At 40.6% G+C, this 18,807-nt stretch overlaps 1 protein-coding gene across 9 annotated transcripts in view; it reads left to right on the top strand.

Annotated features, from left to right (window-relative positions):
• Positions 1 to 18,807, top strand: part of MBNL2 (muscleblind like splicing regulator 2) — a 175,019-nt gene that overhangs the window by 109,989 nt on the left and 46,223 nt on the right. For 8 of the 9 annotated variants that reach the window (XM_003928208.3, XM_010338804.3, XM_010338802.3 and 5 more), the window contains exons 3-5: positions 2,706 to 2,870; positions 13,131 to 13,331; positions 16,735 to 16,998. In XM_003928208.3, the coding sequence (XP_003928257.1) occupies positions 2,706 to 2,870; positions 13,131 to 13,331; positions 16,735 to 16,998 (630 nt within the window). The remainder of the gene's footprint in view (positions 1 to 2,705; positions 2,871 to 13,130; positions 13,332 to 16,734; positions 16,999 to 18,807) is intronic. The other variant, XM_074387525.1, reaches the window with a different exon arrangement.

The following is an 18,807-nucleotide window of genomic DNA, read 5'->3' as shown; positions in this document are numbered from 1 at the left end:
AATCTTCTGAGCCCATCAGCTATTTTGTAAAGTAGGGATCATTATCACTGTTATAAGGAGAAAATGAAATAACCGTACATAAATTGCTTGGCATGTAGGTGATCAATAATATTCTTCACTACAAGTTTGCAAGTAAGGACACTAGGAAATTACAGCAATTCTCACAAAAAAGAAGGTTTCATTGATAAATTACTAATACAGTGCTGTAAAATATGTTCTATTAGCTGAAAATAGCTTATATAGTTCCCTACGAATCCCAGTTGTATCAAGAGGTAAGAGCATTTATAAGAAAATTGTATCTTTCCAGCCAAATTGAAATGTGTATATGCAGCCACAAAGCATTACATTTAAAGACTAGTGATTAAATTAACAATTATATGAGTGAATACAACTTAATAGCCATACTGGTAGAAATGTAGACATTTCACTAATTCCATCCTCATCCTGTGGAATTCTGCTTTCCCAAGTCTCTCCATTAAACCCACCTCTGCACCCTGAATACATGAGCCTTTCTAGGTGTCAGCTTCCAAGAGCAGTGTTTGTGGCTAAAGAGAGTTTGGATTGCGGTTGGAGAAGCCTAGGGTGGCTTACCCTCTATACAAGACATGCATTCTATGAAACCCTCCTTCGCCCCAGCTGATGGGCTGTACTTACGTTTTGATCCTCACCGACACCTCCCATCACAAATGATAAAATTGTTTTTGGCCACCTGATATAAAGACAGCCAATTCAAAGACTGGGCACACACCTACGTTGTAGGAGCTGCTCAATCTGAGCCTCTCTTGGAGATTTAATTTTAACAGAAGGACAAGCGAGTGTCAAAGGAAGGAAGAAAGGGAAATAAAATGAGAAATGAATGAAGCCAGTTGACAGGGCTGGAAGGATCCTGGCAAGCCATAAAGCAAAGAGATTTAGGATTAAAAATTTTTAAAAGATTCGATTTGCAAGAGAAGCAAATGAAGAGAGAAAAGAGAGATTCCTAGATTGCTTTGATTTAGATTAGTGTCCATTTTACCTCTATTTTTACAATAGATTTTCCAAATACTTGCCCTAGGATGTCCATTTATACATAGGAAGCTGAATGAAACGTCAACCATATGAACTTGAGACTAAGGAGACATATTGGTGTTACCTATTGTTACAGACTCTTAATAGCAGTAAACAAGGACTTACTCCTTTTGGCATCCTTGGCACCTGCCTGGTTAACCTCCCCAAAGAGGGTGATGCAACTATTGACGCTGCTAACAGTAGATCCTCAGGACAGCATTTGTTGATTAGCACAGACAACTGGGACTAGAACAGGACCCATGTCTGCCCTTCTCCGTGGTAGTCTGGGAAGATTCAAACTCCAGAGAGGAAGTCGGATCTGCCGAAAGTGCGGCTGAAATTAGTGGGAAGCAGAGTGAGAACTCCAGATGTTTAGAATTAGGATGACTATAAACAAATTCATTTCCCCAGATCCCCCAAGCTTGCTTTTTAAAATTATTTTTATATCTGATAAACAAATCAATTCTCTCTTTTCTTGCCTGAAAATGGACTAATTCTTTAGGGAAGTGTGATACTCAAACTGGTTCACAGTTTACTCTTCTTTCTCCAGAAATTGTATAATTCACATGTCAATGTAATTCTCTCAATTGGTGGTTTGAAAACTTGGGGATTATGTATAAACATCGCCCTATGCAATTACCTTTCAAGACTGGTTTTATGTACCTTGTCACCTAATTACTCTTTTCCTTTGTTTTACCAGCTTTGGCATCCAAATATTACTTTAGCCATAGACACTTCACTATGTCACATCATGACATCAGATTTGATATTCCTGTCATGGGAGTAACTCCTGTGATGAGGGTAAGGCAGGCATATAGAGTGACAGCTTTTCTGTAGCAAAGTAATCACTTGCAGATGATTATTTGAGCTCAGGCCTGAAAATGTCATCTATGTGTATATTACCATGAAAAGTCCACCCTGCACTGCTATTGCCTCTTCATCAATAAGCGGAAAGAAAGAATGTTTTCAGCTAATCTGGAACACACATTTAAAATTCTTATTACTTTCCACTCCACAAATTTATTACATAATTATTCATATTTGGACATTGCTCTAGCATGTACAAACAAGCGTATGGCAAGTTCAAAGACTGTTTGATAGCCCAAAATAGATGTGCCCTTCTGATTACCTTCCATACTGTGTAGTGGAAGGACCTTTCCTTTCTCTCAGCAGTCACACTTCTTTGAAATCTTTTGTCAGGGTTTAGAATCCATTAAGAAAGAAAGAAAGAAAGAAAGAAAGAGAAAGAGAGAGGAAGGAAGGAAGGAAGGAAGGAAGGAAGAAGAAAGAAAAGAAAGAAGGAAGAGAAAGAAAGAAAAGAGAGGCAGTGAAAGAAAGAAAGAGAAAGGAAAGAAAGAAGAAAGAGAGAAAGAGAAAGAGAGAAAGAAAGAAAGAGAAAAAGAGAAAGAAAAAAAGAAAGAAGAAAGAAAGGGAAAAAATCCTCGGGAAGCTTCTCTACTTTACAGGTTCAAGCAACCTTGACAATCATGTAATGTGTGATTCACTTTTCCCCAACACACACACATCAGCACATGCACACACACACACACACACACAAAGCATCCTTGCTTTTGTATATAAAAAGTGATTGTTCAAAGGTTGACTTAGGAGTTGCAAGCGACTTACAACAATCCTAAAACCAAAACTTGTTTTTACAGGGCCGTTGTTCAAGAGAGAACTGCAAGTATCTTCACCCTCCGACACACTTAAAAACTCAACTAGAAATTAATGGGAGGAACAATTTGATTCAGCAAAAAACTGCAGCAGCAATGCTTGCCCAGCAGATGCAATTTATGTTTCCAGGAACACCACTTCATCCAGTGGTGAGTACGTCTTATTCAGTGATGAGGTGGATGGTTTCAGTGTTGGTACGGATGATGCCACATTGACCCAGGGTGGCCTCTCTCCACTTTGTCACTTTGGTTACAATGAAAGCAAATAGCTTTAAAGCTCAATAGATGAAGGAAAATAGGCTTTTAAAAAATTAATAGAAAAATATTTGTGGAACCAGGAAACAAAGACAATTTCTAATCAGTATCTGGGAAATCTGTATCACTCCATCTCCTTTCATCAACTCTGTATCTCAGCCATCTTAGAACAGAAATCGTTTTAACATGTTCATTTACAGTGTGAATTAATAATCTATGTATCAATGAGTTTGAGATGCCTAAAATGTTTTTAGCTATGTCGCTTTCTGACACCACTTAAAGGATGAGGAAAGTGAGAAACCAGAGAAGTTCGATGATTTTCCCCAATGTCTTGCAGCTAATAAATCTTGGAGCTGGGACTTAACTCAGACATGTTAGCAGAATTTTGTCTGCAGTCTGTTCCAGGCAGATTCTAGTAACAGCCCCAAAGAAGGATGTCAAAGGCAGCACCACCAAGGAAAACTCTACCTGAGTCACTAAACTGTCCTGCCTTTCAGAGGCCTGCAAAAGGTGTGACAGCTCGGACCATTGTCACAAGATCAAACACTGGAGGGACTTAAGTATACGAATACATATTGCACAATATTTTTTCCCTGATTTCACCCTGTCTGAAAGTACTTCCTTAAAAGTCTGGAAATTGTTTTAGGATTGAGATCCTTGGGGAAAAGGAGTACATTTAATTTTAGTGGGTTTCACTTACATTTGTGAAGTATTTGTCAGAAACAAGCTCACTTTTTTTTTTTTTTTTAAATCTGAAGTGAGGGAAATTTGTTTGTTTTTAAGAAGTATGTGAACAAAAGACTTTTGTTTAAAAATCAATGTTTATTGTAGGAAAAGTCTGCATGACTGAAACCTGCTAAATTAGGAGGGATGGCTACCAGCAAATTCAATTTTCTTGTTGTGTTCCCTGTGAGATGGGGTGTGGAGGGCAGGGCCCACCCAAAGGAGGGTAGAGAATCTGGCAGGTTGTCAGCCATTCTGCCTGTCCCCAGGTTTCTGCAGAGAGTAGCCAGGAAACAGCTCTGCCCGGAAATGCCAGGTGCCGAGGGCTCCAAGATAAATAAGACACAGTCTTTTCGTAATAGACAAACACATGAAAAGGGCAAAGTAAAATTCAGGCACAGTAAATGATGAGAGTGGATGAGGAAAGCTGCCTGGAGGAAGTCTCAAATAAGCCTGTCTTAAAGGGTGAGTAAGAGCTCACCCAGATTAAGAACTAGACGCAGATAGAGTTCTGAACATATTTAATCCCCAAAATAGGCATTTAAGTGGTTTTGTTTAAACTACACACATGTATAATTTATGGTTCTCTCTTTATTGATGCATATTAACTATTTTATTAATTTACCTAAATACTAAAATATTTAGTTATACATATTAAATAATGTCTACAGCAATAAATTTAGAGCCAGCAAGGTCAACATAATAACACCACACTATGTGTCTCAGTTATTTGACTCATACACATCCTATCTATTTAGAATTAATAAGGGCTGACCCTGGTACTCAATGTTGGCAATGTTGAGAATCTCATTCCTGCTGTTAACTATTAGTTGAACTTTTTTTGAAAGTTAGGTTTCTTGTTATCTCAAATATTAATTAGAAGTTCATAATCACCATTTCCCTATGAAAAAGGAATATTACACTTAAATATTTTAATAGAGGTTTTTAAATCACTGGAAGTATTAGAATAAAAACTGTGACATGCTTAAAAATGATCAACTCTACAAACAAATTAATTCAGTCTCAGAAATGAATTAGTAACCTAGTAGGGTATAGGTGGCTGAATAATGGCTCTCAGAGGTACCTGGAACCTATAAATGTCACCTTATATGGAAGCAGGGGCTTTGCAGATGGGATTATGTTAAGAATCTTGAGATGGGGAGACCCTCCTGGATTGAATGCAACTACAAGCACCCTTCTAAGAGAGAGGGAGAGTTAGCACAGACAGAAGAGGAACAAGGCTATGTGACCACAGAGGCAGATTGAAGTGATGCGGCCACAATCGGAGGAATGCCAGCAACCACCAGAAGATGGAAGAGTCAAGAAATGGATTCTCTCCTAGAGCTTCTGGAGGGAACGTGGTTCTGCCAACACCTTGATTTTGGCTCAGTGAAACTGATTTGGATCTTCTGGCCTCCTGGACTAAAAAGGGATAAATGTGTGTTGTTCTAAGACAACGTAACGGGTTTATAGTAATTTATAGCTGTTTACAGCAGTTACCAGAAACTAATAGATGCAGAAATTGCTTAAGACAAGTCAATTGATAAAGAGAGTCTCAAGTATCAACCTTCTTTACAGCACTGTGGATACTTCTCCCATTCCCTTCTCCTGTCCATTCTTAAACCCATTCTACTGCAATCTCTTACCAGTGTCCTCCATATTACCAAATCAATGGTCACTTTTTGCCTTTATAGTTGCTATGGTCTGAATGTTTATGTCCCACCAAAATTCACATGTTGAATCCTAATTTCCAAGTGTCTACAGAAGGCAATTAGGTCCTGAGGGTGGAGCCCTCATGAATGGAATCAGTGCCCTTATCAGAAGAGACATGGGAGAGACCCCTGACCCACCTGCCATGTGCAGACACAGCAAGAAGGCGCTGTCTATGAACCAGGGAGCTGATTCTCATCAGACATCAAATCTGCCAGCACCTTGATTTGGGGCAGCAAAACTGTGAGAAATTCAATTCTGTTGTTTCCAAGCCACCCAGTTTATGGTATTTTCTAAAAGCAGTCAGAAGGGACTAAGACAATTTATTTCACCTCTCAGCAATACTCAACTCATGTGACCAATATCTCCTTTGTTAAACATTCCTTCCTCCCTGATCACTCCTTCCTCTGTCTCTGTTGCCCACCATGTTCCTTTTCTGTATGCTGAAGTTCCAAGAGCTGGATATTTCTTTCCATCTACCCTCTCCCTTGTGGTCACATCCATTCCTGTGACTGTCAATCATCTAAAGACTGAGAACCCCCAAATGTATGCATCTGTCTCAACCTCTTCTCTGAGCCCCAGGCTCATAAATCCACCTTTTGACAGGCCTCACCTTTAAATTTCTTACAGGAACTTGAGACGTTCAAAATCAAATTCTTCCCATTTTAAGTAAATGGTACTATCAACCAGCAATCTCACACCAAAACCTAGCGGACTCTTTCCTGAACACTCTCTGACATCCAGTTCACCAGCAAGTCCTATCATATCTGCCCTGAACCCCATCCATTCCCCTACGTCTCAGCACCCTCATCTGAGCCACCATTAACCTTTTATCAAAATACCGTAAAAGCATTTAACTTCCTAATCTGTCAATATCCACTCTTGCATTACTCCATTATGTCTGATATGCAACAACCAGAGCAATCTTTTTAAAACATAAACAGGATCGTATCACTCCCTTATGTAAAGCCCCTCAATGATTTCCCATTTTACTGGGAGAAAGCCGAAACTCTGACCTTGACCATGACCTATGGCTTCTGTGATCTGGTCACCACCCTGCCTACAATGCCAGGTGAACACACACAGTTCATGCGTGCCCACAGCCTCTCTACCTTTGCTGGCCTGTCCATGTCCTAGTGCTCTTCACACATTAACTCACCTCATTCATAAGGACTCCAGGTGCACCCCTGCAACCCACCTACAACCCTCAGCCTTCTCTACCAGCGAGTCCTCCTCCTTTTCTGCTTATCCGTACAAATGAACTGTAATTTTGTTTGTTTTCTTCTTTTTCATTAAGGCTTCAGTTTAATCAATGTGCACCGTATACTGGCACCATGTCTACACCAATAAATATTTATTAAGGGAATGAAAATTCAAGTTATTCTCTCCTCTTACAACCCTTCTGTCTCAAATTTCACAATATTTGAAAAGTCCCCTTCGTTTATTCCTCCTAGCAGCTTTTCTCTCCCCAATTCCTGAGAGAATAGGACAGGAATTCTTCCCTCCCGCCCTTCCCAGAGCACGCCCAGCTGTCAGATGTTCACTCAAGATAAAGCAGCAAATGCGGAGGACCTTTAGGGGGATGGAGACGGAAAAGCCCCAAGGGACAAGTCTTGCATGGGTCTTCTGCTCTCTGGAGCTGCTTCTGGCAGTAGAGGGAGGAGCCTTTTAGCCAGTGCCCGACATGTATCATTTAAAGCAGATGCATTCTAAACGGGTGGAACAACAGCATTCTTGCCGATTGACGGGACTTTTGAGCCATGAAATGCCTCAGGCCACTTAGCCATTACCCTTGGCTAATCCCCCTTGTTGCTACAAAATAGCAAAGAATGTGCATGTGTGCGCGAGAGTGTGTTGTAAGTACATAAGTGTGATGGTGTAGTGAGCGTATGTGTGGAAGTGTGTAGTGTGTGTATAGTGAGTATATGTATGCATGCAGGTGTGCAATGAGTGTACATATGTGTGCAAGTGTGTTGTGAGTGCATGTGTGTTGTCTGTAGTGTGTGTTGCATGTGTACTGTGAGTGTATGTGTATTGTGTGTAGTGAATGTATTTGTGGTATATGGGTGTGTTGTGAATATATGTGAGTGTACATGAGTTTGCTGTGTGCATGAGTGTGCTGAGTGTGGTGTGTATGTTATGAGTGTATATAAGAGTAAAGAGTGTGTTGTGTGTGTTAGCATTGTATGTTGTCTGTAATGAGTGTGTGTAGTGTGTGTTGTATTGTAAGTCTATGAGAATATTGTGTATATGAACATGTGTGAATGTGAGTGTATATGAGTGTACTTGAGTGTATTGTGTGTGTGAGATGAGTGTATTGTGTGTGTGACCATATGTGAGTGTGCTGACAGTGAATGTGTGTACATGAGTGTGTTGTGTGTGTATGTGAGTGTGGAGTATGTGTGAGTGTATATGAGTGTTGTGTGTGTTTTGAGTGTGTGTGAGTATGAGTGTATGTGTGTGTGTTGTGTATGTGAGTGTAAATGTGTATGTGTATAGTATGTGTTAGTGTACATCAGTGCATTGTGGATGTATGTGTGTATGAGTGTATTATGTGTGAGTATATGTTAGCATGTCATGAGTATGTGTAGTGTGTGTATGAGTGTACAAGTGTGTTGTATGTATGTTTTGTGAGTATGTGTAATGTATGTGTGCACATGAATATATGGTGTGTGTATTGAGTGTACATGTGTGTTGTGTCTACATGAGTGTGTTATGTGTGAGTGTAAATGAGTGCACTGTTTTACGTATACAGTGTGTGTGTGAGTGTACAAGTGTGTGTACTGTGTGAGTATATGAGTATTGGTGTGAATGTGTGTGTTGTGTTGCATATGTATGTAGTGTATGTGAGTGTACAAGTGTGTTGTGTGTTGAATGCAGACAAGTGTATGTGACTGTTGTGAGTGTATGTGTTGTATGTGTGCAGTGAGTATATGTGAGTGTGCATGAATGTGTTTTGTGTGTTGTGCGTGTACATGAGTGTGTGAGTGTGTGGGGGATGTGGGTATTTTGTGAGTGTGGTGTGTGTGTGTTGTATGTGATGTCTGTGTGTGTTGAGTGTATCAGTGTACATGAGTTGTATGTATTATATGTGTACAAGTGTGTTTGTGTATGTGTGTGTATGTGTTGTGTGTGGTGTGTATGTGGGTGTGTTGTGAATGTGAGTTTACATAAGTGTGTTGAGTGTGAGTGTTGTGTGAGTGTACGAGTGTTTATGTGTAAGTGTATCTGTGTGTTTTGAGTGAGTATATGAGTATACATAAGTGTGTGTGTTGTGTGAGTATATGTGTGTCTGAGTGTAATGTGTATATGTGTGCAAATGAGTGTGTTATGTGTTTCAAGTGTATGAGTGTTGTGTGTAGTGAGTGTACATGAATGTGTTGTGTCTGTGGGCATGTTTTGAGTGTGTGTGACTGTACATGAATGTGTTTGTTTCGAGTGTATGAGTATTGTGTGTAGTGAGTGTACATGAGTGTGTTGTTTTGAGTGTATGAGTGTTGTGTGTATACATGTGTGTTGTGTCTCTGGGTGCGTTTTGAGTGTGTGTGCGTGTACATGAGTGTGTTGTGTATGTGTGTCAGTGTATGTAAGTGGGTTGTGTGTATGGAAGTGTGTGTAGTGAGTGTACATGAGTGTGTTGTGTGTCTGTGGGCATGTTTTGACTGTGAATGTACATGAGTGTTGTGTTTCTAGTGTATGAGTGTTGTGTGAGTCTGTAGTGTGTTGTTTTGCGTGTATGAGTGTTGTGTGTGAGTGAGCGTACATATGCGTGTCTGTGGGTGCGTTTTGAGTGTGAGTGCACATGAGTGTGTTGTATTGTGTATGTCAGTGTATGTGAGTGGGTTGTGAGTGTATGGGAGTGTGTATACTGAGTGTATATGAGTGTGTTGCCTGTGGGTGCGTTTTGAGTGTGTGTGAGTGCACATGAGTGTGTTGTACTGTGTATGTCAGTGTATGAGAGTGGGTTGTGAGTGTATGGGAGTGTGTGTTGTGCGTATGTGAATGTGTTGTGACTATGAGTTGTGTATATGAGTGTGTTGTGTGTGTGAGTGTGCGGATGTGTTTGTCATCTCTGAACCCGGACCTGATGTCCTGGGAAGGAAAGCAGGGCGTGGAAGCCTGCGGAGACACCCCCGAAGGTGGAGTGGAGACCGGGGCAGGACCTCTCCAGACCAGCGTTTCCGAAGCGATTTTCTTCAAGGAGGCGTTCCCGACTCTTGTCCTCTGGCCCCTTGACTGTGGCTGAGAGCTGAGAGATGACGTGGACCCGAACGGGTCCTGTCTCAGAGGGCCTGGCAGCAGCGCTTCTGAGAAACTGCAGGGCGAATTCTCCCAAGCTGTAGTTGGTGCGCTTCCAGGAACAGAATCATCAGAAGGTGCTGCCCTTCTCTTTTCTCAGCCGCCGGCTGAGAACCAAACGCAGACACCGGGATCCGTTGCTGGCGGAGATTCTGCCTCGGGAGTCATTGGAATCCAGGATCTGAGAACCACTTTTCCAAGGCAGCAGGCCCCCGCCTCCTGTCTGCAGAAGGCCCAGGCAGGCTGTGGGACGCGTTCCTGCGCAACGCTCCACCAACGCCCTCTGCATTCGCTCCAGAAACAGACGGACAACTGATTTGTGGGGGATTCTTTTTCCTCTTTTGTTTTATGAAATAACCAACAAAATCTAGTAATTGCAGAAGAGTGGACGCGGCCTCAGACTAGGAGCCAGGAGTCCCGGGGTGTTCTGCCTCGACTTTGCCTTGCAGCACTGACCTTGGGTTATCCGTTTAGCGGCTCTCCTTTAAATTGCTTTCACCTGGAAGGCTGGGCTGTTCTTGCTGCCACACTTGCTTCTCATGGATTTGAGAAGATTAAAGAAGACAAGTGTGAGAATGCCTTGAGAACGACCAGAACCTTTCCCAGATGTAAAGCATTATTATCCAGAATAGCATTAAGAGGGAGTGAAGGTCTCTGCAAATCCCCCAACTATATTTTTTAACGAATCAACTTCAATGAAAAACACGCTACATCAAAAAGGAAAATAACCAACTGCATCTGTCTTCGTAAGGCCTATGAACTTGCAACTTTCAGTTTCATGTGACAGAAAATACTTTTTTTCAGTCCACATTTCAAAAAGAAAGAGAAAATGTTTGCTATAATTTTGCTAACTTTTATACCCCTACTATAATGCTATGCTCGTTAAGTCTCTGTTGTAGAACTGTCAGATAATTTGAGGCCAAAAAAAAAAACTTGATCAATATTGATTTTTACAGTATTAATGATAGCTGCTTTTTATTGAGTTCTGACCATGGGAAGTGGGGACGCAATAGCACTTCGTTCTGCCCAATTCTTTCAGCTAAGTAGTTTCACTTCCTCCTTGCAGATATGAAAATTAAAGCCCAGGGAGGTTAATTTCCTCCCCAGGTTAAAAATTAGTGTCAGAGCACTAGATTTGAATTCAGGTCTCTCTGAGTCTAACATCTATGGTTTTACTTTAAAATAATACTATTTCTCTATGAACTATGTTATTGCCACCATCAATAAAACATACTGGAATATTCCTGTTTGACTATGAACTCAGATGAACAAGGAACATACATTTTTGAAGCCAAAAGTTAGCTAATTGGAATAGATTTGTTGATATCCAGAATGGTTTTGGGAAATGCGTTTTGAGGTTCTCAACCCTATCGACAAGCCAAAGTACAACCCGTATTTATGGCACCACGCTAACCCTGGCTTCAAATGATCTGCGGGCTAGGAAGGTTGAGAATTTGCTTCCAGAAGAAATAAAAATGGAAATATGGGGGAGGGCTTTTTTATCTAAATGTTTACGTTGATAATTCGTCTCTGGGTTAAATTACACATTTAGTCCAAGTATTTTAAGACTATTTTCACTCCTCACATATAACAGTGGTCCCCAAATTTGGCCCTGCATCGGATCATTTAGTAAAATTCAAAAATGTAAATATCAAAGTCTCAGCCTAGACCTATTGGGTCAGAATTTATCTCTATTTGTAAAATCTCCCCCAGGCATTTCTGACAGAGCTAGTCCACTGAATCGCTGATGTGCTGTGATTTATGACCTTTCGGAATTGATTCTTTTTAAAAATCCTAACATTACATGGTCCTTAGACCATTTAAATCACTTGGATTTTTCTCCAGCAGTGCTAAATTATAAAAGCTACAGTTACTGAAAATCACAACTTTCTATAATTATGACTCATTGAGTAACATACACATAAAAACTTTTGTTTATAGTCAAGGGAGGAAAAATCCTAACTGCTGTCTATTTCCCACGTTCACACCTTATGATGCAACTTTCTCCCAAAGTGGATTTTATATCTGAGCCATAAAGATCTAAGAGGTCCTTGTGGGAGTACTGAGACAGTACCTTTCTAACACCATTAGAACCACCCCTTCCAGCCACTTTGAAAATAGGCTTTCCTTCCTATCTGATAACTTCCTGCACAAACTGTCAATAATTTACTGTTCTCTATCATTAGTATTCATAAGAGATATTTTTCTGTTTCTGCTATAAAGAAAAACGTTTACTAAACATAAGTTGTTATTTTTCCCATATGTTAAACAATTCATCTGGGGTCATAAATAGACAAAAGAATGTAGAAACAGAGAATACGCGTGACACAGCATAGTTCAACCCTAAAAGTGTGACAAGCAACCGTAAAATTCAGTGTTACAAAATTGCATTAATATATGATTGCAAATATCTAAAAACAAATAGGTTAAAAATCATCTGTAATTAACAAGCAAACAGAAAGAAGCATTCAGGTCCAATTCGGTGTGCAGTTTATTCTAAGAAAAGTCTTTAGTATTTTAAATTACTTAACAAGGTTTGTTCTCTTAAATGTACATTATTTCCTTTCTAAAAGATGGAAGTATTTACATATTTTAGGTGGAACTTTTAAAAATAATCGTCACCTCAACCCACTAGTGTAGTTCTTCTTATTCCTAGATGAGGAATATGGTGTCAGAGAGCAAATTTAATAAGGTTCTGTATGCTCTTGTCACTGCTGTGTTGATTTTGTGATCTAGGAAACCAAACCAACTTTTAATAGCCAATTGAAAAATTGATTAAAAAGCTTTTCCATAAAACCTTTTAGGAGGGAAGACTGACTAGATGTAGACATAGTTGAACTAGAGCAAAAAAAATCGTAGGTTGATTTGAAAACTACATGTGAATTTTGGGAATGTACATGCTAATGACGGAATATGGAAACATACTGGTAAGTCTGGGCAAAATAAAATTGCAAGTAAGCTCCACTGTTTGAGGATGCATAGACTTAGGCAACTTGAAAATCAGGCTATCATCGAGGGGTTTCATTACTCCTTTCCCTTTGAGAAACACGTAGAATAAATCAAAGATTATCAGCCAGTATTCTACAGGTTTCACTACCTTAGTGTTATGATATTTAATAGTTTGGAATATTGAGTAATTAGAGTTGAAAATTAATTTTTTGTTGTTGAGAACACTTTCATAGAGACAAAAGCTTAATCTAGTTCCTGTAACTAGAGATCTCTATGATGTTCTCTCATATTTCTGTATGGTTTAGGGAAGAGAGGGTCTCCGTGGATTTCATTTTTAATGCAGGTCAGCATTGAGCTATACAACTAACACAAAGAGTATATGATGAATGCATTTTGCTCAAATGACATTTGCTGGTAATTTTTTAAAGTTTTATTCTAAAGAACTCTTTCTCCTGTGTTGTCTTTCTTTAACAGCCCACTTTTCCTGTAGGTCCCGCGATAGGGACAAACACGGCTATTAGCTTTGCTCCTTACTTAGCACCTGTAACCCCTGGAGTTGGGTTAGTCCCAACGGAAATTCTGCCCACCACGCCTGTTATTGTTCCCGGAAGTCCACCGGTCACTGTCCCGGGCTCAACTGCAACTCAGAAACTTCTCAGGACTGACAAACTGGAGGTACTTCAATTCTATTTGTGTTTTAAGATGCGTTTGTGGTACAAGTATGTTTCTGTATAAGTGATTGCTTGTGAGATAGAATTCAGTCCTGCAAAACAGCCATGTACACACACATACACACACTCTCTCTCTCTCTCTCTCTCTCTCTCTCTCTCTCACCTAAAACCCATGCATTCATAACTCTATGGTTTGAAGTTAAGGCCAAGTATAAAGGAAATTAGTTTATGGAAAAGACTAGTTTTAACACAAACAAAAATCAGCTGCATGGAATATGCATTTAAGGGCAAACTATTAAACAATCAATAGATCAGTGACTCAATCATGATGCAGCCCAGAGAGATGGCTCCGGGTCCTGAAGGCCTCCTCATGGAGGAAAGTTCTGGAAACTGGTGGGTCAGGAGCCCAGCAACCAGGGCAGCCAAGGACACTTAGGGACAGTGGTGGGAGTAAGTGGCAGTACAACTATTTACCAATTGGTATGATCATTTTTCAGTATCTTAAGAACAAGTATGGCTGCTCTAGAACGTTCTGGCATATTAGTTCTGATTGTGTTATTGCTAAACAGGAAATTGGAGGATGAGTAAATTTAGTTATTGAGATATTTTCTTTAACCTCAATTGTTCTATGACGTTCAGAAAAACAAGTTTTGATATTTATAAAACATCATTCTTAAGTTATGAATCAAACCAAACCTCCTGTAGTTTGTTGGGTAAAATTTCTCTTTAATCAGAGCTATAGAACTCATCTATTTATCTTACTACTATATGCCTATGCTATTCACTACAGCACTTTATAAGGGTGTATAGAGATTCTCATAGATATTTTTTCAGAGAGCTCCTTTAATTTCATTACTGATTAAAGTTGTTAGGTGACGCATCTGGTTAGGATGCACACCATGCTTTCTGTCAGTGGGATCATTAGAGAATGTTCTTTCAATGTGCATTTGTTTAAATATTAACCCAATAAACTTTGAGGGCAGTAAAATGTGGCTGCTTAATAACCTGTGAAGGTTTTAAAACTCAGAATTTCAAACTGCAGATTTTTAGAAGATATATATTTTTTCACTTAGTGTCAATCTGGATGCCCAGATGAAGAGAATATAAACTAATTGTTACTATTTTGGAAAGATCCAGCCTATCCTTGTCAATTACTGAACAGACCTTTCATAGGACCGGAAAAGTGTTTTGGGCTCCACCTGCTGGACCCACGGAGCTTTTGTGTTCAGTATGTGACTGTATTTTAGAAAACAAATTATCAGCCGAATTGGGAACAAATAGTCCTTCCCAACAGGGCTAGTAGACAAAGACCTGTAAAAATGATTCACAAAGATTTTAGCAGAGCAGCTTTTGGTTCATTTCAAAGCAGGAATGAAGTCAGCTGCACACAGAGCCCCTTGGTAGGAGTTAGATGGCGGATCCCCACCTATGACGCTGTCAGACAGAATTCTTCCACTGATGGAGGAAGGCTTACTCAGGATCTGTGGGAACATCTTAGCAATATTTTACTTTGTGCATTTTATAAACTAAAGATAAAATGTTGGCTAATACCCAAAGTAGGAGGAAATAATTGACAGTCTGGTGATTCATGCTGTTTACCTTCAACCTGGCCTGGCCAGTGGTCAGTGAAACAGTATTTCCCAAGTATGTCTGATTTTCACAATACTTGAATTTCAGGTCAGGGACTCTTCATATGACATCACTAATGGTCAACGTGATGATCACTTACATATCCACTTTGGAATTAGAGCCTAAAAAAGAAATAACTTGCAATTCTACTTATAAATCTTTCCTGCTAATATGTGTAAGCAGAGAAGAATTATATAATATACATGTGTTATTTATGCTATTTCATGTTGCCTATATTCAGGGCATAATTAAAAATACTCTTCAAATTCTAAAGAAATCTTTTTTCATACAGTAAAATCTTGATCCACCAGAATTCTCAGGGGATGGAGACTTCTAGTTACTTGAGATTTCAGGATAATTTAGCATTAAAGAATTTTAAAAATAAACGATTTCCTTCCATTTATTTCTTTCTTTTTATCTCTTGCCATATCTCTTCATTTTTATCTTTTTTTTTTTCGTTTTTTTCTGTGCTGTTAAAAATAATAGTATGGTGGCCTTTAAAATGAAAGTTTTAGTGTCTTAGATATTGTTCTTCTGATTTATGATTATGCTATCTTTGTAGAGCAGGAGAGAAGGAATGGGAAACAGGAGTGTTCCGATCCACCCCACCCCAACTCCTCAGAGAGAGGAGGAACAAGTTTATCATTTTTCCTGATTCTTTTTGTACAGCTATGATCTGGTAGCTTGATCTATGATGAAATTGTCCCTATACACACACGCGCAAACCCTATAGCGTTCTCAGAATTGTCATCCAAGTAGGATATTGAAGGTATAGAGAGAGATCTATAGATTATAGGTAACTGGTAAATAATAGGTAGATTATAGGTAGGTAAGCAGGCATTTGGATAGGTAGGTAAATAGATTAGATGATTAATTAATTGATAGATTTTAGATAGGTAAGTAGGTAGATGATAGATGATGGATGGGTGAATGGATAAATGAATGGATGGATAGAAGGATGGATAGATAGTAGACAGATGTATAGATAATAGATAATATTAGGTTGGTACAAAAGTAATTGCAGTTTTTGCCATTAAAAGTAATGATAGATGAACAGATGATAGGTAGATGGATGGATGATAGAGATAGATGGATAGATAGATAATAGGTGATGAATAGATGATTGATAGATGGTAGATGGATGAATGAATAGATGGATAGATGACTGGATAGACTGATGATAGTAGATGATAGATGGATGAATGGATGGATGGATAGATGGATAGATAGATGACAGATAATAGATGATAGCTACATGAATGGATGGATGGATGGATAGATGGATGGTGAATGGATAGACAGAGATAGATGGATAGATAATAGATGATGGATGAATGAACAGATGGATAGATGACTGGATAGATTGATGATAGTAGATGATAGGTGGATGAATGGTTGTATGGATTGATAGATTGTAGATAATAGATAGATCATAGATACATGAATGGGTGGATGGATAGATGATAGATGCATAATATGTTACCCAGGGACAATGGAGGCCTTGTTGATTTTCCTTTGTTATTTTAGTTTAAATGTAGATTTCGGATTATTTTCTCAATACAGATTTTCACCCTGGGCAAGGGGATAAAACAAAACTCAAATGAGTGTGTCAGAGATTCTGGTTACCTGGGTTCCGGATAATCGATATTTTCTTGCCAGTGGTACCAGAGCCACCACTGAAAGCCAGGCAAAGCCTCCGCTCCCCCCGCGGTGGCCGGGCCGCAGGGGCGCCGGGGCTCAGACCCGCCTCTGCAGCGCGGCTCTTCTTCCCGTCTCAGGTATGCAGGGAGTTCCAGCGAGGAAACTGTGCCCGGGGAGAGACCGACTGCCGCTTTGCACACCCCGCAGACAGCACCATGATCGACACAAGCGACAACACCGTAACCGTTTGTATGGATTACATAAAGGGGCGTTGCATGAGGGAGAAATGCAAATATTTTCACCCTCCTGCACACTTGCAGGCCAAAATCAAAGCTGCGCAGCACCAAGCCAACCAAGCTGCGGTGGCCGCCCAGGCAGCCGCGGCCGCGGCCACAGTCATGGTAAGTGCGGCCGCCCGCCGCCCCTGCACCCCGGCGCCTCCGCGGAGGCCGCTCCGGGCTGGGGCTTGGATGCTCTTCCACACACTCGGGAAACATGGAAGGCTGCTATTCCCGCTGCTCCGCTGCCTAAGTTTTGCTGTTGTTTTCCCCCTTTTTGTTTTGTTTTGTTTTCCCCTCCTGCCCTTCTTCAGCACAATAAGTAAATCCCTCAGGTGCAGGGACAGCCCAGGGGTCCGTGAGCTCGGTCCCCACTCCCAGGGTGGCGAAGACTGAGCGTGCTCGCTTAGAATCTTCTTAAGAGAGGCTCAGGGCCCTTGTAATGCACAACAAGGTGGGCACCGCTGCAGAGAGGGGAAAGAGAGGTGCATTTCTGCAGCTGAGCACCAGGACGCAGCCTGCTCCTGGGAGCAGCCGCGGAGGACAGCTGTGGCCTACGAGGAGCCCAGTAAGTGATCTGGTCAGTGACTGGCTCTTTCCTGCTCCCATTTTCTCTCCTCTTCTTTCACTTATCACAAGGGCATTGCTGGTCAGAGGCCCCACCCCAGTGAGATTTTATGCAGAATAGCCATGCATGAAACAGATGAAAGTGGAGCCGACCTGGCTAGTGCAAAAAAAAAAAAAAAAAAAAAAAAAAAAAAAGACCTGTGACCTAGACTTGCTTCCCTGAGTCACCCTTCCCTGAGTCACTCATTAGAGACCAGTAGTACATCATTACCATCGCCTGGGAGCCTGCTACTGCTCAGAATCTCAGGAAGCCTACCTGGCCCTTAGAGGCCCGATGTAGGATCACCTAGGAGCCTGTGGAGACCCCAGAATCCTTGGCCTCACTCCAGACCTCAGAGACTCAGAATTTAAATTGTAAAACATCCCTACGTGTTTCGTATGCACATTACCATTTGAGAAGCACATGCCTAGACACCACTTATCAAAAAGTTTTCCCTGAAGTTTCTTATTTTCTTACTTAGTTGGTCTGAGTGTGGCCTGGGCAGTGGCATTTTTTTTTTTTTTTTAAGACAGGGTCTCTGTCACCCAGGGTGGAGTGCAGTGGAATGATCATGAGTCACTGTAGCTTTAAACTCCTGGGCCCCAGTAATCCTCCCACCTCAGCCTCCTAAGCTGGGACCATGCCCATCTAAGTTCTAAATTTTTTGTAGAGACAGGGTCTCGCTATGTGGCCCAGGCTAGTCTGAAACTCCTGAGATCAAGCGATTCTCACACCTTGTCCTCCCAATGCGTTGGGATTACAGGTGTGAACTACCATACCTGGTGACAGTGGCAGTTTTTAAAAGCTCCCAGGTGATTCCAATGCACCACAAAGTTTGAAAACCGGTGCATTAGGTTGCAGAAGTTTCTAATTAATTTGTTTTTATATGAGCTCTCTGGCTTATCAGAATATGTTAATATGTGATAAGCACTGCACATTCATTCTTTCAAAAAAAAATTGAGACCATGCATCAGGCACTTGGTGAGTAGAATAAATAAACCAGGCAGGTTTCCTTGCCCTCAGGGAGTTTGGAGTTAGTAACTGAGAGCAATAACATGCTCCTCGATGACATGATGGAAATGCTTAATGGGGTCTAGAGGCCATGAAGGACTCAGTGGCCAGTCCTCCCTCAAGAAGGAGAGCTATTACTGCAGAGATGGAAAGCACAGTTTGAAAACACTTTGTTCTAGCTAGCATCCACTACGTCATACACTGATTACTGATTAAAATGCAAGGGTAGCTGTCACGCAAACAAGTTCACCATTTCTCGACATTGTTGCACAAACGTTTATTAAGGCATGAACCTGTGATCAGTGATAGGGCTA

The sequence above is a fragment of the Saimiri boliviensis genome, chromosome 16 (genome assembly GCF_048565385.1).
Source record: "Saimiri boliviensis isolate mSaiBol1 chromosome 16, mSaiBol1.pri, whole genome shotgun sequence".
Classification (NCBI taxonomy): Eukaryota; Metazoa; Chordata; class Mammalia; order Primates; family Cebidae; genus Saimiri; species Saimiri boliviensis.
The sequence above is the reverse complement of the archived record's forward strand: the minus strand, read 5'-3'. Positions and strand labels throughout refer to the sequence as shown.